This window comes from Sorghum bicolor, chromosome 5, assembly GCF_000003195.3.
Source record: "Sorghum bicolor cultivar BTx623 chromosome 5, Sorghum_bicolor_NCBIv3, whole genome shotgun sequence".
Taxonomy (NCBI): Eukaryota; Viridiplantae; Streptophyta; class Magnoliopsida; order Poales; family Poaceae; genus Sorghum; species Sorghum bicolor.
In genome coordinates, this window is record NC_012874.2 from 38,804,928 (window position 1) to 38,832,042 (window position 27,115).

The 27,115-nt window shown below is 43.6% G+C and overlaps 1 protein-coding gene across 1 annotated transcript; it reads right to left on the reverse strand.

Annotated features, from left to right (window-relative positions):
* On the reverse strand, window positions 18,842–25,420 carry LOC110435930 (PH domain-containing protein DDB_G0275795-like). Its single transcript, XM_021462039.1, has 6 exons — window positions 25,328–25,420; window positions 23,854–24,024; window positions 23,389–23,541; window positions 22,775–22,829; window positions 22,130–22,696; window positions 18,842–18,876 (listed from the first exon to the last, which is right to left on the reverse strand). The coding sequence occupies exons 1-6, from the start codon at window positions 25,418–25,420 to the stop codon at window positions 18,842–18,844; spliced, it is 1,074 nt and encodes a 357-aa protein (XP_021317714.1).

Consider the following 27,115-nt stretch of genomic DNA (forward strand, 5'->3'; position numbering starts at 1 on the left):
CAGCTCCTCCCAAGAGTCAAACAATATAAGGACACATTCACAAGCCAAGGCATACCATTTATTTTCGAAGGTACATATGTTCCCTTGCCCTTCTTGCATTGTCTCCATCAATTTCAAAATTCTTGCACCTCTGTTCACTGCATAAAAGACAAGCATATTAGTAAATTCATATGTGGAGGCTTAGCGAAAGCCCTCTTTAGGTTTCCACAAAACACAAAACTAGATGTACCCACAAAAACAAAACAGGAAGGTTGTCCAAGTAATCAGCTACCAGTTCGACAATAATCCAGTTGGGCCATGTGATCTGTATCATGTACTAATAAAGTATTTGTTAATTAAGCCAGGATCTTAAAGGTGCCTTTCTGCTGCTGTCATCCACATATTAGCAAACCCTACAAGTGATTTCCAGACATACTAAATGGAACTGAATTTTCAAGGAGTTATTAGTCTACATGGTTCTTGCTCTTCCCAAGTACCTTAATATGAAGGGCAGTGTTTCTAAGTAATTATTATCCATGGTCTTAATATGAAGGGCAGTGTTTCTAAGTAATTATTATTTATTCCTAAGATGCATGACTACATGATTAAAGTGAAGAGCAAAGCTATAGATGTGGAAACAAGAACATTTGTAATAATTGAACAAGTAAGATCACCTTGCAGCCCTGTACAAGCAATATATATTTGTATATACATTGCAGCCCACTCGGAATAGGTGAAGCAAATGATGACTGATGCCTTAACTTTGATAGCAGCACACACCTAGAAAAGTAGTAATGAATTATCTTAGAATTAAAAATTCTATGATTCAGCAAGCTATTTCCTCGAGGCAAAATGAATTAGTATATACTAAATAAATCAGCAGAAAATGATAATAGAATAGACACTGCTGAAACAAAATCTAAATCTGAACGGGATCAAAATTACCTAACTTTAGGACCTTTTCTCTCCTGAACCATTGATAGTTAGACCTGAAACCTTAAACCAAAATGGTAAATCTATGGAATCCAAACTTGAGCCAGTAGCCGCTCCATGGATCTGCCCGCACGACGCCAGCGGGCACACGCACAACCAGACCCTCTGCACAACTCACTGGACCCACCTACGTGCTGAGCTCCAGGAAGCAGAGGACTGATCGGGGGAGCTCGCTGGTGCCGCAGATGTGGGATCCGAGTTGCTGGAGAAGAGAAGGGAAGGTGGGGGTGAGCGCAGCATGTGTGGCATGGAGGAGACGAGGCAACGCGGCTTGTGCTGAGACGGGGGAGGGGAGCTCCATGGATCTTCCTCCGCACACGCTCGCCGGACGCTGCCACAGACCTTGATGCAAGCCAGATCTATCGAGTGCCGTGCCCAGCGCCTGCTCTTCGGCTGGCCTCCTCCAACCAGATCTGGCTTCTGTGGTGTCGTCGCGGTTGGGGGAACCGAGGAGGGCGGAGGTGCTGTGGCGGCAGAAGAGGGGAGGTGCGACGGTGGGGGGGGGGAGGGCGGAGGTGCTGTGGCGGCAGAAGAGGGGAGGTGCGACGGTGGGGGATGAGACAGGGACGGCGTGGGAGAGGCGGCTGCGGGATCGCGGAAGTTTGCGGAAACCTTGGCTCCCTTCCAACGCGTGGAGCCGCTCACATACGCACTGACCAATGGCTGGTAAGAGCATCTACAAAGGTTTTGGCAAATTGACTTGGCATTTGTTGCTATTTGCGATAAAACTAGGCCATGTCTATGGGAATTGGCATTTGGACCTGGCAAAGAATAAAAATAGAAGTTCTCCAGGCGCACGCGCTTTTCTCGTGCGTGACTTTGCTCGCGCGATCGGGTTTGCAAAGTCATCCACAGCTTGGCATTTTTGCCAAGTTTGCTCCCTCATTTGCCAAGTTGCCCAAATTGCAGACTCCAAATGCAAAACCGTTGGATACCTCTTTTGGAGCTTTTTGGCAAATTACTCAAATGCAAACCTCAAATGCGAAACCCTTGGAGATGCTCTAAGACATGTGCACCAAAGAAAACGTTTCTTTTTTTATTTCCTTTTTCTTTTCTTTTCATTCATTTTTACTATTTCTTTTTCTATTATATTTTATCTTTTATTTTTAGTTTTGTTATACTATTCTCGTCATCTTTTATTCTTTATTATTTTTCATTTTTCCATATTTTATTCCTTTTTTTATTATCTTCTATTTTTTCCTTTACTTTAATTTTCATTTTCCTTTTTGTGATTTTTTATTATTCTGTTTTTTCTTTTTCTATTTTTATTTTTTATATTGTATGTTTTACTTTTCTTTTTCCTTCCTTTCATTCATTTTTCCTTTTTCCTTTTTTGGACTTTTGTCATTCTTTTCATGTTCTTTTATTCTTTTACTATATTTATTTTATTTAATTAATTTCTTTTTTATTTTTATTTTTTCTTTTCCTTTCTTCTACTTATTTTTCATTTTTATTTCTTATTTTCTTATCTTTTTACGTTTATACATTTTTAATTTCTTTTTATATGTTTTTTATTTATAGTTACACGCGATGTCATCTAGTCTATATGTATTTTTTTTGTTTTTGTTTTTGATGTCTCCGGTGACGACTTGTTTGGAGGACGTGCCTAGGAAACTGATTGCTGCGGCTAGAAAATCATTCATCTTGTTAATTTTCAGGCCAGTTAGTCAGTGACGTGGCTCAACAAGAAGAGTCACTAGTATGTATGAATATGAGTGACATGTTTGAACATTACACGTCACTTTTAATACTAGTGACACGTTTTGTTAGGACGAGTCACTAATATCTCTCATTATCAGTGACACGTCTACATAAAACGCGTCACTTTTATTACTAGTGATGCATTTCGTTGGAAAGAGTCACTGATACAGCCATATATCAGTGACGCGTGTAGTTCAAACGCGTCACATCTATTACTAGTGACGCATTTTCTTGAGAAGAGTCACTAATTCCTTCTCATTTGTGACGCGTCTTATTCTTAGGGCATGGGCAAAAACTTAGCAGCGACATGCTTCATTCACCCGCGTCACTAATATACTTATTAGTGACGCGTTTAAGTTCTGAGTCACTGTTGAGGTGTCTCCTTTGTGTTGTTTTGGCATAGTGTTCCACCGTAAGGGCGGCTAGTTATGCAACCGTCCTTACAGTGGGTTTCCCATCAACACTAGGCTTCGTGATTACGAAGGGCGGCTGGTAACACGAGCCACCCTTACAAATGGTTGCATTTGTACACTGCCACACGTTCAGGCATTAGCACCGGTCGAGAAGGGCCTGTTGCACCGATTCACAAGCCGGTGCTGCCCTTACGGGACCTCATAAGAACCGGTCGAGAAGGGCCAGTTGAAGGGGAAGAGTATTTTTTGTTTTTCTTTTTGATTCACAAAGAACCTCATAAGATTGGTGCAGACTTCTATCTCATGAGCTGCTGTCCACACTGCGTGCGGAGCCTTGAAAACAATATAAGGGTCAACGAATCCAATACTATTGTCATTTCTGATTCTGAGCTCTCTCATATATACATAAAAATCCTAAGTGTGTAAGGATTATATACATGTAATTAATGAAGCTAGAAGTATAATAAAAAGAAAGAAATACTTACAGACAAAAGCAGCTGACAAGAGATTTGTCAAGAGCGTCGAGGTGACATAATTGGTGCAATTCTTCGAACAGCACGTATATGAGGTCATCTCCACAAAAGTAGTGATGTTGTCTAATACGAACAAAAATCCAATTCTCTCCCCTTTTAGATGCCTCAATGCACCATTTCTTTATTGCAAACATTTGTGTGCCGAGCTCATGTAAACGCTGAGGGTCGAATAGACTCCTGCCCGGTTCATATCTTGCCCTCCATGGATCAACTACCTCAACTTTTTCAAATGTTTGGCATCCAATAATGGCGGCAATTTCTTCCATATTTAAACCGCTCTGTCCAAAGTAACACTCAAGCGAGTCTAGCTCAGACACTGCTAAGGATTTTTTTGGCATCAAGTCTTCATTTGAGCCGTATTGATTTGGCACAATCAAAGGGGGCACCAGTTTTGATACTTCTCCGAGCTGTGGGACCTCCTTTCCTACTCTCTTTCTAGGCTGTGAAGACTTGACCAGAGACCGCTCATAGTCCGAAAGTGCTGGCTTTTTCTGAGCTTCATGTTGCTTCTTTTGCTGGTCCGCCACCTTCTGCCTCAGTTCCGATGGCTTTACATAAAAGTACGTCTTTTCTGTGTTTAGCCGTTTTTTTCTATCCTCCTTCAATTTATCAAAAATTGTTTCACCTCAGCTTTAGATGCAGCAATTACCTCCTCTTCACTCTTTTCGTAAGGTAATTTTTCTAGTGTCTTAGCTCTCTTGGCTGAGGCAGCCTTCTTTGGAGGTGGGACCGATGACTTCGGTCGTTCTTGGGCGGACTCCTTCTGACTACCTCGCTTTGGAGGCGAGGGGACCGACCGTGTACTCTTTGGAGAGGGCGGTGTAGGCGGTGGAGGTGGTGGGGCTGATCTTTTCGGTGTTGGAGAACGCGGTGGAGGAGTTGGAGACCTCGGTGGAGGAGGTGGAGACCGTGGTGGAGGCGGTGGCGGGGTCGGTGTGGCCGCCGCAGGTGTTGGAGGAGATCCAGCATTGTCACCGCCCGCAGCACTATGACGCGCTGGGGAGAGAACTGGACTTAGGTTGGAGGAGTCCCTACAAAGAAAACAATTACAAGTTTTGTCATCAAACTTTTTTAAATTCAATACATAATAAATAATATAAGAAGTAAAATCACGCACAAACATATGGTGAAGAATAATTATGAAGCGCTTGCGCCAACAAATAATCGTCTTCTCAGCTTCACCTAAGGTCTTCTCTCCGTCACCCCCTTCTATTTCTAGAAGCACATTGCCACAACCTTTCTCAACCATATCAACCAAGGCGCTAGCATATCCACGAGGTACTGGTCGATTATGGATTATTAGAGTTCTCGTTAGGCCTGAACTCACCAAACTGAACCGCCTCTCGTGCACGGACCAGTCTCTCTGCTGCTCTAGAGATTTCTTGGTCCCAAACTTGCGCACCAGTGTCTGGGTCCACGCTTCCCCCATGACCGTAGAACTAATGCTTGGAGCGCTCGCTCCAACTCTTTGCTATTGTATCGGGTGTGACCCCCAAGCAAGCATCTCCTGTTCCATTCGGTCCCACTTGGGAGCAGCACTCTTATAACCACCTGATCCCATATGATGGTGGTATCTCTTTTTACTTGAATTCTCTTTGTTTCTAATGGCTTGTTCCTGGCTCTCTTCTGATGTTTTGTACTGCGCGAAGTCATCCCAGAAGGCCCTCAGCTTTACATATTGCTTGAGGTTGAAATTTGGAGCCTCGTTTTTCTTGACAAATTTATTGTACAAAGACTTCTTCCAATTCTGGAACAGTACCGCCATCTTCTTCAGAGTCCCGTCATAAATTCGCACCTTCAACTCTTCATCATTGGTGTCGAAGGTGAAAACGTCCATGACGGCTTTCCAAACTAACTCCTTGTCACGATCAGAGACAAAACTGATTTCAGGAGCACCTCGCTTCTCTCTCCATTCACGAGCACTAATCGGTATTTGATCTCTCACAAGGTATCTACAGTGACTAACATATTTATTTGCATGTTCCCCAAGTGGTCTGCCTGTAGCTATCTCAAACTCGGAGATTACATAGCGGCCCTCCAACGGCTTCTTTGGCCCTCGTGGAGGTACGCTTCTCCCTGTAGAGGTCGATCCAGAAGGCTACACGTAGATATAGAAACAAAAATACTAAATTAATAACCAAGTAAGTCTAAAACCTAATGTAAGAGATACATTGTATATGTTTACATTTACACACCTCGCCGGTATTTACTTCTTGTTGCACGACAAGTTGTTTCTCAGGCGCATTGCCCTGTTTCTCAGGGGCATTGCCCTCTTGTTGCTCAGTCAGATTGCCTTGCATGATCTCGTTGTAATCAATAAAGTACTGACTACCGTCGTCAATCATATTTTGAATGGCATCTTCCATATATTCAGGATCATCGTGTGGACGGTCGGCCATTTCTATGTCTGCAACCATACATATATATATATTCTATATAAGATAAGAAATACACTAGAATAATATAAGTGCTAGAGTGCTACAAACTAAAAAATAATACTAAAAAAATAATACGAACAATAACACTAGAATAATATAAGTGCTAGAGTGCTCCAAACTAAAAAATAATACTAAAAAAATAATACGCACAATAACACTAGAATAATATACTAGCATAATATATTTCATAACAATTCAAAACACTACAATTCAAAATATACTAGAATAATATAGTAAAAAGTCTTTCAAGCCAAGTAATATACTAGAATAATATACTCAAAAATAATACTAGAATAATAGTATAAACAATAATAGTATATGTTTTAAGCCAAGTAATACACTTGCACATAGAATAATGTACTAAAAAAATTAATACTACAAAATAATACAAGAATAATATAAGTGCTAGAGTGCTCCAAACTAAAAAATAATACTAAAAAAATAATACGGACAATAACACTAGAATAATATACCAGCACAATATATTTCATAACAATTCAAAACACTACAATTCATAATATACTAGAATAATATACTAAAAAGTCTTCTAAGCCAAGTAATATACTAGAATAATATACTAAAAATAATACTAAAAATAATACTAGAATAATAGTATAAACAATAATAGTATATGTATACACTAGAATCTTTTAAGCCAAGTAACACACTACAATAATATACTAAAAAACAATACTACAAAATAATATAAGAATAATAGTACAAACATTAATATATATTAGAGACTAAAATACTACTACTATATATATACATTTAAAACAATTCAAAACATTTTATATAATATATATATATACATATATATAAGATGTATATATATAAGATATATATATATATATATAACATATTATTCATCGAAACTGTTGGTATTCATATATATATATATATAATTCATATATACAATTTTAGTCTATATATATAAACTGTTGGCATTCATGCATATATATAGATCGATGAATATACGTAGGATCGTGGCGGCCGGAGTTCGTTGAAGGAGATGGCCGGTGGCGGCGGGCTCCGGTGGAGATAGCCGCTGCGGCGGCACTGGAGATGGCGGCGGCGGCGCTGGGGAGACAAACGGGCGGCGCTGGATGGCGGCGGCGGAGCTCTCTGCTCGACGAAGACGAAGGCAACTGCTCAGATCCAGGGCGCCTGTGGCTTATATAGGGGCAGACCCTTTAGCACCCGGTCCCGTGGCTGGAACCGGTGCTAAAGGGTCTTTAGCACCGGCTGGTAACACGAGCCGGTGTTAAAGGGTGACCCTTTAGCACCGGTTCCCACTATGGGCCGGTGCTAAGGCCCTGTCTTTTAGTTTAGGATTTTTCAATTGTTTATATATATAGTTTATATTATAAATTGTATAGTACATTAAATATTTTGCATAATATTTTTTAAACAGTGACATATATTGTAATTTTTTTTAATGTACACATGAAAAATTTTAACCTTAAATATCTTACTGTATTTTTATAATTTGCAATGATTTCGTAAGAAATGTTTAGTATTTTGTTAATGCAAAAATATATTATTCCAATAAATTTACAAAAACTATATCCAATGAACTGGAAATCTATTTTCACATCATATTGACGTTAAACTTTTTATTTTTGTTATTTATTACTCGGAATGCTAGTAGGGTATTGTTTTCATCAAATAAAAAATCTATTTATCATATAAAAATATATATCTTGATGAACACACCCTTTGACCGAACCCTAGATTGTCGCAAATGGAAAAGTCATGAATACAGAGTTTGTTACACTCATCAAGTTCTATATTTTGTCTAATGGTCAACTATTCTTTTTGTTGGTGCAAAAGCTGATCTGCAAACACAAAGGGCTAATACCCGGTTTAAATGTTATGGTGTGCCAGCCGATTTGACCTTGCAATCAACAAAGGTGGTAACTTGAACACTTTGGTCTCGACAACAGCGATGCGCCCGGATGTCACGGCCAAGAGGTGCTCACGCGGAACTTGAGAACACACCGAGCTTGAGTCGACGAATTCCTAAGAACTCATAGTAAAAAGGAAAAATATGATGAAGTCGTCAAAAAAGTAGATGCTGGAATATGAGTAAAAACTTGTGATTGATTGATTGATAGATGTCTCATTACATTGCCCTAAGGTCTACATTTATACCCTGCCCAAAGAGATACAACCAGACATGACTAGGACTCAAATTATAAATTAAACGGAAACCGTATACAAAACAAATTCTAATAACTAAGGAAAACATTAAACTACCCCCGTAACTGATCGGGACACCACCACGAATCAATCGGCAACTTCCACGCTTTCCTCCAGAGTCATCGGCAGACTACCTGTTACGGCCATCGGCAAATACTGGCACTGGTCATCGGCACGAATATACCATCACTTCTGGACTTGGCCATATTTGGTTGTCTCCCCATCGGCAACCACCTTCATCGGCAACTTCCCTGCAGACTGGTCACCACTACTCCATCTGCCGATCCACATCCCATTAACTCCATATACGTATCAAAAGATACGTGTCCAAAAACAGTGTCAACACATGCCCCCCAATTTCAGAGTATAAAATCATTAATGCTCCAAAATTCTCCGCAGTAATGATGCCTCTCCGCAATTACTTACACGCTCATCGGCAATATTACCGTTAGAGAGAACTGCCGATGGGCCGACCAGACGATCTTGCAGAGTAAAATATCTTCAAAGTCATGACCGCTTGCTGTCAAATCACCTGCGCAATCCGTTGATTATCGTTCGAACAGTTATCATATCCACCTGAACACCCTCAGATTTCACGGATACGGCAAAGAGATAAGTCAGATTTGCCCTTGCCCGCTTTATCCTATAAATACTTTCTTCTCCGGTACTCCTTCTCCATCTTATCATTCTAGAGCCCACAATCCACCTTCCCGGCGGCGGCATTGCCCAAAAACTCCAAGAAGTTCAGCAAGAACCTCCTTCACCAATCTTCCAAGTCTTCGACCTTCTTCCTCACGAGAAAATGGCTACCAACTTCGTCGTCCCTGTGGTCAATCTACCATCCTCCTTCTTTTCGTATTTTTGCTATACTCTTGATCATCCGCGATTTCTTTTACTAAATACACCTTTTATTATTTTTGTTCTTTTATCCTCAAAACTTTTAGGATCTGGCCGATAAGATTATAATTCCTACCGATCAACCTCACTTCCAATGTCTCGGCCCGTTAGGAAATCCAGATCCCACCGATCTAATAAACGCAGAGACAAATAGAATTCCCTTTAGAGCCGAAAACTTTTCCTTAGATCTGGGGAAAGATGCCTTTCGTTCTTGGCCCAGTCCCACCAAGGGATGGAAAGACTGGTTCCTGAGAGTCAGTCATTCAAAAGAAGTCCAGTGGGGTGAGAGGAAATTAGACCAGTGCATCAGATTATCTCTTGCCGATATGGAGAGAAACGAGTCACTGCTGATAGCTGCCTCGTATTTTTGGTCAGACACACTCAATGCTTTTGTATTCGGCCATGGCCCTGCTTCACTAACTCTTGCCGATGTATTCATGCTCACCGGCTAAGACATATCCACTGCCGATAGCAGTCACCTGTTTGACACCAAGCCCATTTCTAAAGTAGAAACTCGCGCTATCAGCGGTTGGTCTGGATATATTCAGAAGTACCGAAAAACAGGACCTGTCGGGGAGAGGGAGCAGGCAATTTTTCTGAACATGTGGTTGGATAAGTTTGTGTTCTTTGGCCGATCGGTAGGACCAACCTCTATCTATTTATCGGCAGTAGAGAAATTAGCCAAAGGTGGCCGATTTCCTCTTGGCTGATACTTGCTCGGTGCTGTTTATCACCTCCTTCATTAGTTAGCTAAGAAACTCTTGCTAGGCCAGTCCATCAGCAAACTAGGGGGACCCTGGTGGTTTATCAACATGTGGCTCAGTGTCCGTATGCACAAGCGCCTTGAATTCAACCTTTTTGCACAGTGCTTCCCCAGAGACATAGCCGAAGATCACGAGTTAGATGAAGAAGAATCGGCAACTCGTCCCCCTCTAAACTACGGTGAAGCTGCCATAGTTCTGCCTGGTACCGGTGGCAATCAAGACCAGGTTAGCCGATTCTTTCAGACTCTTCATGAGGGTCTGACCAAAGAACAACGGGCATGGATGCCTTATGAAGATCCAGATACCTGATTTCGCCTGACTTTTCATCCTTTTGACAATGCTCTCAACAAGGACCATGATCTGATGATGGCAATCATCACTCCGAGAGCTATACCGGTGAATTTCTTTGGCAGTGGGAAAGCTTCCAACCTTACCTATGAGTTCTACAATCCATCAGCATTGGCTCACCAATTGGCTTTTTGGCAACTGCCGATTGCGCTCTGTTACGCCGATGTGGTGAAACCAAGGGAGATTATCACCAGCGACCTTGAATGGATTAGAATAGCTCAACTCCGACCAAATGCCGATACATCAGACATTGACCTACCGGCCTGGATCCCAGTTCTTTTCATCGCCCAAGCGTACAAACAATGGTGGGCAGAATGGAAAGTGCACTTGTTCTGCAGATCGGCCCTTACATACCGCGGTATGATTGACTCTGCGTATAATGTTCCCGATAATGCTGTAAGTTTTCAACCGATGCTTCAATTTTATTGTTTTTACTCTTATCGGTAACTTACTCCCTCTATTTTGCATAGGTCGATGACACACCACCGACAGTCAGCAGGAGCGGAAGGCCGATCAAACTCCTTCCATCGGGCCCGATCTCTCTGATCGGTAACAACGCACCAAGCTTGGCGGCTTTAATGCACCGGCGTGTGCGTTTCAAGAAAATTACCACCAGACGAGTGAAGACATCCCCATCGATAGCCGCTACTGCTCTTGCTCAAGCTTTCAAGGTAGTTTCTTGACTTATCCAACTTATACCAATTCCATTCCATACTTACATAATTATTTCAGGACACATCTACTGCTATGGGAACATCATCGGTAAATTTTACTATTCCAACAAGAATTTCATCAACTCCCAGTCACACTTGTACTTGCAAATCTTTTGTTGTTGTATCAGCAATTCGGCAAATCAGTAAAGACCAGAAGTTCCAAGACAAGTGTAACACTCTAGTGTTAAGCAGACTAAAACCTAACATGTCATCATATGCACTGGTCTTTCATCTAAGTTGATAACCTGAATATGCATTCACTAAAAACAAGTTTAATTTCTCATGCTTGTGCTTAGTTGATAAGGTGTGTTTAAGTTTGAAACCCTAGTTATGCTTTCATGTTATGTGAATAGTGTTTTTATGCTCAAAAGGGTATTTTGGTAATTTTCATATATAATAATTGAATTTTGGACCAAACCTTGGTATTATGTCTCAAAGGTGTATTTTGAACATGTCTCAAGTCATCATTGAGTTATAATTCCAAATTTGGTTGAAATTCAAATAAATAATTTAAAAATCATATTTGGTCCCTTTTTGCATAGTTCAAAATCTAAAAAGAATTTGGAAATGCTTCAAAAAGCAAAGTTGCTCCATTTGTGATAAGGATCAACTTTGATGTATAACGTTTTTCAAGTTTTCATACGAAATCAAAAGTAATTTTAAAAATACAGTTTTACCCTTTATGCCTCTTTTTGGTTTTCAAACCCTAATTCAAAATCTAAGCATATTTTATATATGTTGCAAAAATAAAAGATGTTCAGAACTTTATTCTGAGCATTTGATATTTTGATATATTTTCATCTTCTATTCAAAAATCCAAAGTAATTTCATAATTAGAGAAAGTGCATAATGGGGAAAAGGTGGATATGTTCCAGTCCCTGTTCATGGCGGTGAACAGCCAGATTTGGATTGGCGTTTGCCAGCGCAAGGTCACCGTTTTACCTCGTCCAAACACATGATCGAGTCCGTGGCAAAGGTAAGCAGCTGCTGGCGAAGTGGAGCGCGACGTGTCTTCCTCTCTTGCTCTCACAGACGTCATTTTGCCACCGGTGCACCGAAGGACGCCGCCTCGTCCAAATCCAAAATTCACCGCAACGGTTGATCCATATCCAAATTCACCATGGGCATATCTTTGTTACCTCCTTGCGCATCTCTAGAACCCACCCTTCCTTTCTCTTTCGCACCAGAGCACCGGGGTTCATCGTTTTCCTTTCCGCCGGCGACAGAGTGCCACCATGATCAAGCCCGCCGTGGTCAGGCCATCCGGGCACTTCTATGCTCTCTACTTCTCTTATTTCTGATCCGTCATGATGCCCACATGCTCATCGGCTCGTCCTTTTCTCCGTTGCTTCACAGGTGTCGCCGGAACGTCATCTTCTCCGTCGGAGCTCGCCGCCGGATTCACTGGTCGCGTGGACGAGTATCACCCGGTTGTTCTCCGCTCCTTCTCTCCGTTTCAGCACGCTCAGGGTGAGTTTCTAGTCGTCCGCAACCTCTCCGTTTTGCCGTTGCTGTTTCCCAGTCGCCTGCGTAAGCGCCGCCGTGGCCGTGTCCGCCGCCGCGTGTGGCCGGACCTCATCGGAGCAATAGAGGTGGGGCAAAGTATCTCTTTCGGTTGCAGGTTGCATGCTGGTGCTCGTGCTCGCTTCAGTTTGGTTCAGGGTGGCCGGAATTGGCCGGCGTAAGCCGCGCCGCCGCTTGTGCCAAGCTCTGGACGGCTGGGTCGTCGGGGACCTCGCGGTTGTGAAGATATGAAAGGGGAGGGGGTTGGTTGCGAAGTCCTTGACTCATGTGAACAGTCGTCTGGACTGTGGGTTGGTTTAGCAGAAGCCGAGGGATCTATTTGCAAAAACGCCGGGGCGCGCGGGTGTTTATCCGGCTGGGCCGCTTGGCGCGTGAAGCGGGCCGCTCAGCTGGGCTAGTGCTGGGCTGAAACCAGTTAGGGCTAAAACCTGAGTTTTTCTTTTTATATGATATAAACAGTAATTGCTTTTGTTATTTTTGCTATAATAAATCTATAGCTCTTTTAACTGTGATATTTTACATGCTGAATGTTATCATCCGTTTGCTAATATAAAAATTATGAAACTTGTGTTTTGAGCATCTTTGGTATGATAAATAAATCCATGTTTTAATTGATAAATGAACCTTTATTGATTTATGTAGCTTTCTGTATAAATCCAAAAATCATGAAATTTGACATATGAACTTGTGTTACTGTTATCTAGCTTCATGAATAATTTTAGATCTGTTTAATGAAGTGTGATATGTTTCATAATAATGGTTATTTAAAAATGATATATAAAATAAATAGAAAACCTAATCATTTTAGGTTTTGATTGATCTTTGGGATTGATTGACAACCAGTGGTTACTTGGCATGATATGCTCCCTGGTTATGGATTCTTTCATATAAATGATCTTTGTTTCCTGATAGCTACACAACCTTGCTTAATGAAGATGATAAAATTTGCTTAGTAGTAATCTATGCTTTGATAACTAAGTTTGTTTCTATACCGTGAAGGAAAGTTGTACTCGAGGTAGTTATGTTTGTTGTTATCATCCAAGAACATGTAACCTGTCTTTATCATGTCATGAGTGTCTCATTGATCATGCATATGCACTTCTACGTGTAGACTACGGTCCGGAGGAATCTGATCTTCAGTGGGTTGCTTCTGAGTTTGTGAATCCATCTGGTTTTCCTGGTTTTTCTGAGTTGTCGGACTTCCCTTCCCACCAAGGCAAGCCCAGGACATTAAACCCTATCCTTGATGATAGTAGGTGCTTTTAAAATGGTTCATATGTTATGAAAATGATGAATCTTGAGATAACATGATAATTATAGTAACTTATTTCAAGAATGGAGTCTTGTTGTAATGTTACTCAACATAGGACCATATCGTTGTTGGCCTGCTGTGATTGAGACCTTTGAGTACAGCCCACATGTGGTGGTAAGCCTTACCTATAGCTATTCCGATACTTGAGAACGACCAACCGCGTACTGGGAGTGGAGAGATGGCGGGAGTAGCGTGTACCCACCTTACGGATCTGAGATGACTGGGAAACATCTAGATCGGCTGTAGGATGGTGGTGTACTGCACTCTCGGGTGACGCTGGACCCATTCTTGTATGGGAGGATCTATAGAAACGGTTTGACATATGCAAGATTAAGTTCTACATATGTCGTGTGGTACTGAATCCCCAGCTGGGTTTAATCGATTCGAATCGCCGTGTTTCCTCGGATATGGAGCCTCAATCCTCACCCCATCACCGTAGTAATAAATGGATCTTTGGTATAAGAAAGATGTGGTCTGCTTATGAAAGTTTGATAACAATTTTGGTTAGTCATAATGATGATCTTGAGTTAAAATTTGAAAGTAGGTTTTACTCTTAGTAAGCTTTTACGCAAAAGAAATGCTTTGATCTTGCTAAAGCCTTACCTTGAATCCCTATAGCCTGCATACCTGAGCTTTCACCTCTTTTCTAGTCGGTTAAGTCTTGTTGAGTACTTTTGTACTCAGGGTTTGTTAACCCTTGTTGCAGGTGAACCTTTTGATCATCCTTTTGATGGTCGTTGTTACTTCACTCTTGTGGAAGAGAGTGATGATGACGAATCTGATGTGTGACCTTAGGCAAGTAAAACAAGTTGTGTGACATATGGTATATGTAAAATAAAGTTCCGAATCTTTTATGTACTAAATACTTATGGTTTGTAACCTTTGAACCTAAGTTTCAATCTATGTTATATAACCTTTCCGGTTTTACTCTGATTTATCTTATCTATTAAAATATTGTAATACTGTGATGCTTAATGAGGGAATTCCTGAAAAGAATGCAACGTGGATGATTCGGGTTTCCCGAGGACACCCGACAGATTTCTTGAGTCATTTGGAACTCGTGCACGCCGATCAGAAGTCTTTGAGACAAAGATGGGTGCATGTGGGCCACTTAATTTAGGAGGTTCTGCCATAGCTGGTATTAGAGCAGGTTTCCCTTAGAAAGTATAACAGTATTCATTTCTGAAAACTTCAAAAGCTTTTGAGTCAAACTAAATTTCAAATTAGTTTGAGTCCAAATTGCTTCTAAGCTTGTCTTATGCTTCTAACTTGCCTCAAGTCATTCTTTAGACTAATCCTTCTATCTAAATGGATATGTTCTTAGTATAATTATGGTGATATTTATATGTAAGGAACAATGCTTATAATATTATAATATTGCCCTATTTATGAAAATAAAGTTTATTCACTTTCATACTAAGTGACTAATTTAAAGTTAATTATTTGTTTGATGTATGCTTTGTTCGTAAGTACGTTTCATGCATCATTATTGATAACATATAATTAACTTTCCCTCTTAAAAGTTGTTAATAAATAGAGGTAATATGTCTACCTAATTATAAAACTCTATCCCTTAACCTTGGAACATATATAGTTCTAATATTCAATATATATATATTTTGGCAGATGGCTCGTACCCGCCAGACAGCTCGCAAGTCAGCCGGAGGTCGTGTCCCAAGGCACCAATTGGCACCAAGGGATACACCACCCTCCGACAGCAGCGACAGCAGTGACAGCAGCAGTGATTACTCCAGCTACGGAAGCAGGAGTGACACTAGCGGAGGTCCTCCTTCTCCAACGACCTACAGGCACATGAAGCATGATATGCGCCTGATGCTCACTGACAACATCCACTTGGAATTTCGTCTGGACCACCTGGAGGAGTATGTGGCCAATCTTGAGGCCTATACCAACACCCTCCATGAGGAGGTGCACCTGCTGCATAATATCCTCAACCCACACGAGGCTTTTGAAGCAGCAGAGGAAGAACCAGTTGTCATCCAAGTGGATAGTGACACTTCCGAGGATGAAGCAGTGGAGCCGAAAATTCCAGCTCCAGATGGGGATGGTAACGGAAGTGGATCGGACATGGATGATGACTAGGGGTTGAGTAGGCAAAAAATGTAACATAGTGTGATCTTCTGACTTTGTAACTTAGTTAGTCAGAAAACCTCTAGTATGGTTAGTTGTGTAAGATAGTGGTTTCAGTAGTCCTGCCCAAGAGCGGACTTGTATGATAAATAAGATGAATATGTTATGCATGTCATGATGTATGATGATTAAGTAAGAATGTTAATCAAAGTATGGTTTGTTTTAAACAGATGCCTGCTAACACACGTGGAGCTAGTTCTTCTCATGGTGGGGATGATGTCCCTAATGCACCACCAGTTCCACCCTCTTTGGCTGATGCAATTGCAGCATTGGTCAATGCAGCAACTCTGTTAGCACAGAAGCAGAATGTTGGTCAGCGTGGACGTGGTCGAAACAACAGAGAAGAAACCACATATGTTGACTTCACAGATACTCGTCCTCCGGTGTTCACAAAAGCTGATGAACCTCTTGAAGCTGATGATTGGCTCCGCACCATGGAGCAAAAGTTCAGTCTCATCAACTGTACTAAAACCCAGAAGTCAGCTTTCGCAGCTCAGCAGCTGAGAGGAGCCGCAGGGGTTTGGTGGGCAAACTTACTGGCTGTTCAACCAGCCGGCCACCGAATCACTTGGGCAAAATTTAAGGAAGCCTTCAGGGCTCATTACATTCCCGATGGAATTATGAAAATGAAGCTTGAGGAGTTCTTAGCTCTCCGTTAGGGGGGTGAGCCAGTCATGCAGTATATTAGGAAGTTTAATCATCTGTCCCAATATGCAATTGATCAAGTCAACACTGATGAAAAGAAGAAGGCATGTTTCATGAGGGGCTTGAATACAAAGCTCCAATCAATGATGACAACATGTGGCAATATATCTTATCACGAGGCAGTGAACGTTGCTATATCTAGTGAAGAAAAGAACCGCAAGCATAAGGAGGCTAAGAAGAAGAAGGGGATAGTCTCAGGGTCCGGATCATCTGGCGGCAACAAGAAGCGCCAGAGGCTCGTATATCATCCAGCTCAGCAGTTCCGCCCATCTTATCGTCCTTCTTATCGTCCGCCTCAGCAGCAGAATATGCAGAGGAGTTTTGCAAGGCCGGCAATGCCGTTCAATGTTCAACGTCAGCCGAATGTTCCTGCCATCCGTCCGCCAGTGCCACAAGCTGCAAACAATCTTTGTTTCAATTGTGGGAAGAGTGGGCATTTCGTTCATGATTTCCCATACCCAAGGCAAAATGTTCCAAATGTCAATGCACCAAGGCCAATTGGAAATCAGCAAGCAAATCAGAACAAAGGTAATGCACAGAACCATCAGAAGGGTAAGGGTACTCAGAAAACAGGAAGGGCTTTCCACACTCAAACCGAAGCTATACCTGAAGGAGAACCAGTGATGCTTGGTATGTTCCCTGTTGCCCAACACCCAGCACTTACACTTTTTGATTCTGGTGCATCACATACTTTCATGAATAGAACATTTGCAGAAAAGCATAATATACCTGTTGGTGCAACCAAAGATGAGTTCTTTATACAGTCACCTGGGGGTCGACTATGCACTAAGGAAATGGTACATCAGGTACCAATAGACTTGGGTGGATATATATTTCCAACATCCATGATAGTGTTAAAAGATCCAAGTATAGATGTGATCTTGGGTATGAACTGGATGAACCAGAGAGGTGCAGTCATAGACACCTTAAATAGAACCATCAAGGTTGACTTACCTAATAGCAAGTCTCAACTTCTTATCCATCTTCCCTACCCTTAAGAGAGCAATTGAGCGAGTATGTGCTACCTCTGCCAAGGAAATCAAGGACACTCCAGTGGTCTGTGAGTTTCCTGATGTGTTTCCAGAAGATTTACCTGGTCTGCCACCTGACCGTGATGTGGAGTTTGAAATAGAGCTCAAGCCAGGGACAGCACCAATATCCAGAAGAGCTTATAGAATGCCACCAAAAGAGTTAGCAGAATTCAAAACTCAGTTGCAAGATTTGATGGATAAAGGTTTCATTCGACCCAGTTCATCACCATGGGGTTGTTCGGCAATCTTTGTGAAGAAGAAGGACAATACCTTGAGGCTATGTGTTGATTATCGTCCCTTGAATGAAGTAACAATCAAGAATAAGTATCCTTTGCCCCGTATTGATCTTCTCTTTGATCAACTTACTGGTGCTAAGGTGTTCTCGAAGATAGACTTGAGATCTGGGTATCATCAAATCAAGATCAAACCAGAAGATGTTCCGAAAACAGCATTCACTACCAGATATGGCCTATATGAATATCTAGTCATGTCCTTTGGTCTGACCAATGCACTAGCACATTTCATGTACTTGATGAATTCAGTGTTCATGCCAGAGCTAGATAAGTTCGTGGTTGTGTTCATTGATGACATTCTCATCTATTCCAAAACCAAAGAAGAACATCTCAGGATAGTGTTGACTCGCCTGAGAGAACATCAGTTATATGCTAAGTTTAGCAAGTGTGAGTTCTGGATAGATGAAGTTCAATTTTTGGGTCATGTCGTGTCAGCTGAAGGTGTTGCAGCAGATCCAAGCAAAGTTCAGGAAGTTGTTGACTGGAAGTCACCAGCTTCAGTACATCAAGTTCGAAAGTTTCTTAGGATTAGCGGGGTATTATTGCAGATTTATCCCTGACTTCTCTAAGATCTCTAAACCAATGACAACACTGCTAAAGAATGATATTAAGTTTGTGTGGTCATCTGAATGTGAAGAAGCTTTTGAGACTCTAAAAAAGTTGTTGACCACTGCACCAGTGCTAGCTCAACCTGATATTGAAAAATACTTTCATGTATATTGTGATGCTTCAGGTAAAGGAATTGGGTGTGTACTGATGCAAGAAGGCAGAGTCATTGCATATGCTTCACGACAACTTAAGCGTAATGAAGAGCATTATCCAACACTTGATCTAGAGTTGGCAGCTATAGTCCATGCTCTGAAGATCTGGCGACATTATCTGTTGGGTAATACTTGTCACATATACACTGATCATAAGAGCTTGAAATATATCTTCACTTAGTCAGAGTTGAATATGCGTCAGAGAAGATGGTTAGAACTGATAAAAGATTATGATATTGAAGTACACTATCACCCAGGTAAAGCCAATGTAGTGGCAGATGCACTCAGTCGAAAGAGTCATTGCAATTGTGTGGAAGTCAAGCCTATAGATCTTACCTTGTGCCATGAGTTTGAAAAGTTAAGCCTTGAAATGATTCCACAAGGAAGTCTTGCAAATATGACAGTTCAATCATCTATCAAAGATCAGATCATTGCAGCTCAGAATAAAAATAAGGGTATGATCTTTTTGAGAGAAAAGATTCAGTCTGAGCAGAATTCCAAGTTCAGAATAGATGAAGCCGGAGTGATTTGGTTCAAGGATCATTTAGTAGTTCCAAAAGATCCTGAACTCAGAAAGCAAATTCTTGATGAAGCTCATGCAACAAGATTTTCAATACATCCAGGCAGTAATAAGATGTATCATGATCTAAAACAAAGATTCTGGTGGACTAAGATGAAGCTTGAAATTGCTAGTTATGTGGCTAGATGTGACACTTGTCAAAAAGTGAAAGCAGCTCATCTTAGGTCTGCTGGAGAATTGTAACCATTGCCAATTCCATCTTGGAAGTGGGATGACATTAGTATGGACTTCATAGTGGGTCTACCCAGAACATCGAAAGGGTTTGATTCCATATGGGTCATTGTTGATCATCTGACCAAATCAGCCCATTTCATTCCTGTAAGAAAGAAGTATCGAGCTTCTGTCTATGCTAAGATATACTTTCACAGAATTGTGAGTTCACATGGTGTTCCAAAGACTATCGTATCTGATAGAGGGACACAATTTGTCAATGTTTTCTGGAGGCACTTACATAAGTCCTTGGGTACCACACTTCTGCATAGTACAGCTTATCATCCATAGACTGGGGGTCAGACTGAAAGAGTCAATTAGATCTTAGAAGATATGTTAAGATCTTGTGTGCTCAGTTATTCAGAGAAGTGGGATGAATGTTTGTCTTTAGCAGAATTCTCTTACAATAATAGTTATCAAGAAAGCATTAAGATGGCACCATTTGAAGCTTTGTATGGCAGAAGGTGTAGAACACCTTTGAATTGGTCTGAACCTGGAGAACGTAGTTTCTTCAGGGTTGACTTAGTCAAAGAAGTTGAAGAGAAAGTCAGGCTCATCCGAGAGAACATGAAGATAGCACAATCTAGGCAAAAGAGTTATGCTGATAAGAGACGTCGATCCCTTACCTTTGAGGTTGGTGAGTATGTATACCTCAAAGTGTCACCTATGAAAGGAGTCACTCGATTTGGAGTAAAAGGAAAGTTGGCACCTTGATATATAGGTCCATATCAAATCCTTGAAAGATGTGGAAAGGTGGCATATCGTCTTGATTTACCACCACAGTTATCATCAGTTCACAATGTGTTCCATGTCTCTCAGTTGAAGAAATGTCTTCAAGTGCCTGATCATGTCATTCATGTTGAAGAAATTGAGTTAGAGCCTGATCTGACATATTCAGAGTATCCTATCAAGGTTCTGGATCAAAAAGATCGAGTCACTCATAAAAGAACTGTCAAATTCTACAAAGTGCAATGGAATCAACATACCGAAGATGAAGCCACATGGGAGTCAGAAGAGTTTCTCTTAGGAAGTTTTCCTGAGTTTCATACTTCTGTCTTATCCATGTAATCTATAGTATGATGACCTATCTCCTACTTTTTGTAAAAGTTGGTAATGGAAGTGCTTGACGAATTTCCTTTTCCATTAGTTAGCCTACAAGTTAAATCTCGGGACGAGATTTCTTTAAGGGGGAAAGAGCTGTAACACTCTGGCGTCCCTGGCAGAGTGGTAGCCCAGGGAGTGCGGTGCCGATCGGAGCCGCGATTCCTGAGTTGTACCAAAGGTGACCCGTTGGCTCTCCGACGGGGGATGCTTGGGTGAGTGCTAGGAATACCCCTCCAGCTGGATAGGAATTCGATTCGAATCGCCGTCTCTCCCGGTCAGTGAGAACTTGACAGAGCAGCGGCAAACGTAGCATTCACTAATGAACTTGGTTCATGATAATGATGATAGCAAGGAAGAACATATGATGAACATGATATGGTTATTATTGCTTGTAATAATCAAGTGAAGTGCTTTAGTACAGGTGCAAATCTAGTGGTAGGCTGATAATGAATAAAAATGATGCTTCCACAATAAGTTAGTTTTAATGCAAGCTTTTGGCAAATGTTGAGTCAACTAGCCCTAATTGATATTGGCCCTGCATGATCCTTGGTGTCTTTTATGTTTTACTAGACGGGTAAGTCTAGCTGAGTACATTCTCGTACTCAGGGTTTATTCCCACCTGTTGCAGATGACATCTTTTATGACGGCTTCTGCAAGACCTGTCTCCATCCCGCTGGGGATGAGGACTAACCGTTGGGCACGGTTCTCTAACAAACTCATACCTGTTGCTTTTGGAAGGATGGTGTAGACTCTGGCAATAACAAAAACTTGTGAACTGAACTTTGAACAAGTGTGTGTAATTATTTTGCTTTCGCTACATCCAACATGTGTTGTATTAACTTAATGACTCCGATGTGGTGCCGTTTCGACGGCAATGAATGACTATGTAACATTCGTTGTATTTATGTTGAACTATTACGATCTTGGTTTGTTGCGAGTTGGTTTGAAATCCTTCGTGATTTCAGTTGACTACCGGGATTATATGGGCTCAAGTTTGGAAACTTGATTGCTTGTCGATCGTTTCTACACTTGAACTCTTATAATTTGGTCAGTTCTGTGACACACCAATTCTCCATCTCCTGGTCGGCCCGCGCCTTGACGCCGCGGATGAGCTCCTCGATGGTCTCGAGTGACCCCCCGTGGCGCAAGAACAAGTCGATGAGGGAGGGGAACCGCCCGTCGTCGTCCACTGTCCTCCAGGTCCCGGTTTTGCTGCCTCCACCACCGCCTGATGTTCCAGCCTCGTCCTCCTCGGCGGGAATATGGTCCTCCCACGACCGACGCTCAAGGAGGAATCCCGGGGCGATTCAGTCCATGCCGTAGATCGTCCTCCTGATCTCAGACTCTGGGTCGACGGGGGTATGCATCATGCAGGCGAGCGCCACCACGCCGTCCGCCCGCCCCGACTCTACTGGGATCGAGGCGGGCGACCCTGGACAGAGCCACGCCGGGGTCGGAGGACCGAAAACTGGCAGACCCTCCTCCTGGTTCTCGGGCTCTTGCTGCGCCGGTGGTACTGGTTGGGGCGGACTGTGAGGAGGAGGCTCGAGTGGTTCCTCCAGCTGCTGGCCCCTCTGCTGTTGCTGCTCCTGGGGCTCCTGCGGCTCCTGGTGACGGTCCTGCTCCAGCAGCTCCTCTATCCGGGGACCTGCTGACGGCTGCCCCACTTCTCCTCCCTTCGGCTGCAGCTGTTGTTCCTCCTGCGGCTGTTGCCGCGCCTCCTGCTCGCGCTCTCTTTCCTCTTTCCTCCTCTGCTCTTCGACAGAGTGGAGCCCGATGGGCCAAGGCGTCCGCCTCGCGGTGGGAAAGGCCTCAACCTCCTCGTCCATGGGGCGGGCATCCCTCGAAGACCCATCGCCGCTTGACCCGTCACTTATAGTGATAGGATCGGCCTCAACCCCTGAACGGGCAGGCTCGGGGGCTCCCTCCTGCCCTTGCGGGTGAGGCGCCCCGACCCACTTTGGCAACGATGGGGCAGACTCACCCGCCAGGGGACGGGGCTGGGCGCTCTCAGCACCGGTCGGCGGTCGAGGGTCGGAGGAGCCTGTAATACACACATAAGCAAAGGTCAGTCGTCACCAGAATGACATAACTCCCATAACAATGGGAATAAGCCACTAACCTAAATCTCTAGAGGCCGCGCCCACTTTAAGCCTTTTCGCCATTGAAGGCTGGGCCTGCTCAAGCGTCCGCTTCAACCTGAGGAAAGAGAAATGGGCATAAGGGAGATCGTTATATGAGAAAACGCAAAGAAATAGGAAGATGAGAGACACAGCGTCGAAGACCTTACCCCACAGGGAGAACGGCCCGCCAGCCAGTGCCTCGACCGACAGGTCTTGAACCGCCCCGCGTCGAGGCTCCAGGCCCCTCACGAGCAGGTGCAGGCCTTAGTTCAGCATCTCCCGCCTGGCGAGCGCGGCCACGGGTCAACAGCCCCGTCGCCTGGGGCTTAGCCCGGCCACCCGCCTTTGATGTAGGGGGAGGTTGGGGGTGCGGGATGTCCCGACTTGGCGCAGGCGTAGGAGGGGTGTCAGCCCGAGATCGGTGAGATCCGCCTGGCCCCTCTTTTGGCGCTCCCGACTGCGGGGCGTTGACGTCGCCTCAAGGCGGACCCTCGAGGATCCGGTCGAGGCGAGACGCCATCCCCTCAGAATCAACGCTGTCGTCGTCGCTGTCGTCCTCACTGGCTGATTCTTCTTCAGGCTCCCCCCTTTGCCTGGACTTGGCTCGACGCACCTCTAACGATTGGCGGTCGAGATTCTTCTTCTTCTTCTCTTTCTTTTCTGAGTCCTTTGCAGACTTCTGCTTTTCTGTGGATTGACGCCTCTTGTCACGGTCGACCCTGTCCTCCTTTACTGGAGGCCTCGAGGACCGAACGTCGATCGGCCCCTGCGAGAGCAAGGACAGGCTTAAAAAGGGAATCGAAGGAAATCCAGAATCAAAGCCACACGCAAGGGAAGAACTTACTAGGTTGATTGAGCCCACATCAGGCCTCATGGGGAAGCCGTTGACGTGCTCCGACTGGAAGTCGCTGGCGACAGCCGCCCTGACCCGGGCCGTGACCTCGTCGTCCGCCGGAGCCTCGTTGGACATCCGGCACGCCTCGAGGTTCCGGGACGAAACGCCGGGACCCATCTCATCCATCCTCAGCGGCCGAGACATCAATGGGAGAATCCTCCGATGATGGACGGCCGAGAGGACGAGAGCGGCGGATAGACCCTCCACACGTAGTTTCTTCAAGGCGTCGAGGAGGGGGTTGAGCCGCGACTGATGAACTTGGACGACGCCATACGTCCAGTTCTTCGGGTGCTCCATGATCAGGCGGCCGTTGTAGGCAGGAAGGAGATCATCATCGTTCCTCAGGTAGAACCACTAGGAGTTGTAACATCCCTGATGTTACGGTTACTAAAAACGGATCATGTCATCATAAGCATTGCAAAGCATAATTGTTAAAGCACATTAGTATGCATCAACTTAAAATAAGTTTACTTTGATTGCTTGAGCTTAGGGAAGTAGAGTGTGCTTCTGTGATGTGTTGTTGCTTGTGTGGTTGCTAAAACCCTAGGGTGGAAGTTTTCCGAAAAGCTAAGGGGGGAAAAAACCCTGATTTCTGGATCCTAGATTTTGCCCCTTTTTGTTTAATTCAAAAACTAAGCAAAATTTGAGGTTGAGTTTAAAAGCAAAGTTGTAGATCTTGGCAAGATGTACAACTTTGGTGTTTTGAGTTTTTGAAGTTTCAATACAAAATTCAAAGTAATTTTGAAAATACAGGTTTCCAGAAAGTGTCCCCTTTTCCAACTTAAACCTCCAATTCAAAATCCATTTGGAATTTTGAAAAGTGGTCAACATGAAAGTTGTAGAACACAAAAAGTTGAGCAACTTTCATGTTGGGAGTTTTTCAAGTTGTTATGCAAAATCAAAAGTAATTTTGGAAATTCTGTTTTGCCCCAATTCAAAAATTTGGAATTTCTTTGATTTGAGTTTGATTTTCAAACTGTTTGGCCAAATTCACCCTGTTACACTCAAAATCAGCTCTGGTCACCAAAACATGTTTTGTAGCTTATAAAATTTGGAACAACTTTTGTTTTGACACAAATTTGACTCCAGTTCAAATTTCGGTTGAATTTCGCAAAATCCAGAAAAGAGGGGATAAGGGTTGCTACAGTGACCCGATAGGGATCACCGGCTCCCTGTCCAACGCGGCCGCCGTGCGCGCAGCACCGCGAGCGCCCGTGCGGGCACGCAGCTGCCTGCTTGCCTGCGTCGCCAGGCAACGTGGACGCCCTTGGCTCATCTCCTTCTCCCCTTTGAGCACCAGCGTGGGCGCCGCCGCGCGTTTCCTCTGTTCTGAGCCAGAGAACCCGACGAGCTTCTCTTTTCAATTCACCGCAACCAATCCTTCCCGAGCCAAATTGACCGGTCCATAGCATCCGCCACCTCCTTGCGAACCCAGTGCACCTCCGAGCTCACTCCCTAGTCCACTCAATCGCCGGAACACCCCCCCTCTTCTCCAACTCCGGCCAGGGTCACCGCCGAGGAATCCTTCACGTGGACACGCTGCTCCAGTCGGTACCACGCCTTGAAGGCGGTCGTTTCGAGCTCTTCTTGTTTCCCCGGTGCTCATGCGCTCGTTTTCCCTCCTTGGACGTGAACAGGGCCACCGAGACGACCTCACCGGAGCCGGGGCGCCGCCCGACTGCACGGCCACCGTCGCCAAGCTTCTCTGTTGTGTCTTCCGCCGTGGTGGTGTGAGCACCATGATCCCCATTCCTTCCTGGCCCTCCCGAACCTGTTGGTTTGTGCTCTACCAAGCCCCGAGGACCGGTCTACGGCCGGCCAGGGTGGCCGCCCGCCATTCGCGTGGCCGAGGAAGGAAGAGAACGGTAGAGTGTCCTCGAGTTGTACCTATGGGGTCGCAAGGTCGAAGCGCAACTGATGCGCACCCTGGTGTGGGGCTTGAACCTCGCCAGCGGCGACCGAGAGCGCGGCAAGGCCGCCGGGTGCGAGGGAGATGGAACTGACGAGCGGGGCCCGCTCGTCAGTGTCCACGTGAGAGGAGGGGCGGCGCGCACAGCGCGGGTGTGGGCCGAGCCTGTGGGCCGCCTGCGCAGCGCGGTTGTGGGCCGCGGCGCGCGCAGTCCGCGCGGGAGGTTGCTCCCAGGCCGATTTGGGCCGTGCCCCCGTGGGCCGCCTGCGCAGCAGTGTTGCTTTTCTTTTTCCTTTTTGATTAAAATTGCTTGATGTTTGAAATTATGTGATTAATTGTGTGCTAATCCAAAAATCGTGGAAATTTTTGTGTAGGCTCTCTGAGGTAAGTAGAACCCAAGAAAAATATTAAGTTCTGTTTTCTGGTAGTTTACATGTCTGTAAAAATTTGCCCTTTTAATTAGCAAATAAAACTTGTATGAATTTTAATAATTTAATTGTATGTCCAAAAATCACCAAAAATTATGGGGAGCCTCTGAATATTATTCCCTGGCTCCACCCAAAATTTGGTGGCATTTGGATAAGGTTTGGTTAAAAAGTTAATAAACCCTTATTTAGTATTTAATTAATCATTCCAAAATAAGTAAATAGTGATTAACTAAATCTTCATAATTAGAGTTGAGTGATTTTGGGATTGTGTGATGACCTGAGGTCATTAACCCTAATGACCTTTGGCATTTAATTATTGTTTAGCCTTAATGCTTAATTACTGTCATTAGTAATTAATTAAGAATTAATTAAGGTAAATAGGTTTAATAATTACTTAATGTAAGATAATTATGAATTAAGTAAAGTCTTAGTTTACAGATGAAACCTCTTGGGTAAAAATATTAAGTTATTAAACAACTTTATTTAGTAACAATTCTGTATTACATTAAAAAGGCAAATTGTACTTAATTCGGTCCATCTTGCATAATTGCCATACGCATATCATAAGCATTCATCATTTTGCGTATAGTGTCCGTGACCGAAGGAGCGCCCGTTGAACCGAACCCCGAGGTCGGTGCTCCGTTCGAGGAAGTCGGATCCGAGACTTGGGAAGTCTCCGAGGGTCCCTCTCTGCCCTGCAACCAAGGCAAGCCCCGGATGCATTAACCCCTCCTTGGATGTTTTAAATCTTTTATCACTTATGAATTGAAAATGCTGCATTAAGTAGATGAGAATTGGGTTAACCTACTTGCTGCATTTACTACCTTGATATCTATATCCTGTCCTTGACACCTGTTTTATTTTAAAACTGCGTAGCGATGCTTAGCCCTGCTACTAGTTAGGTTTTCAAACAAGAAAGTTTGAAGGGTTGTTGTGGGATACACTTATGGCCAATGATGTTTCAACTCGAGACCGGTCGGTGGACTTGCTTTAAGAATGGAGTCTTAAAGTAGTGTCTCCAACTGTGTCGGTTAAGGACCGGTCCGTTGATGGCCTGCTGGGTTGAGAATTTATAGTACTAGCCACTTGCCTACGGTAAGCCCAGTCT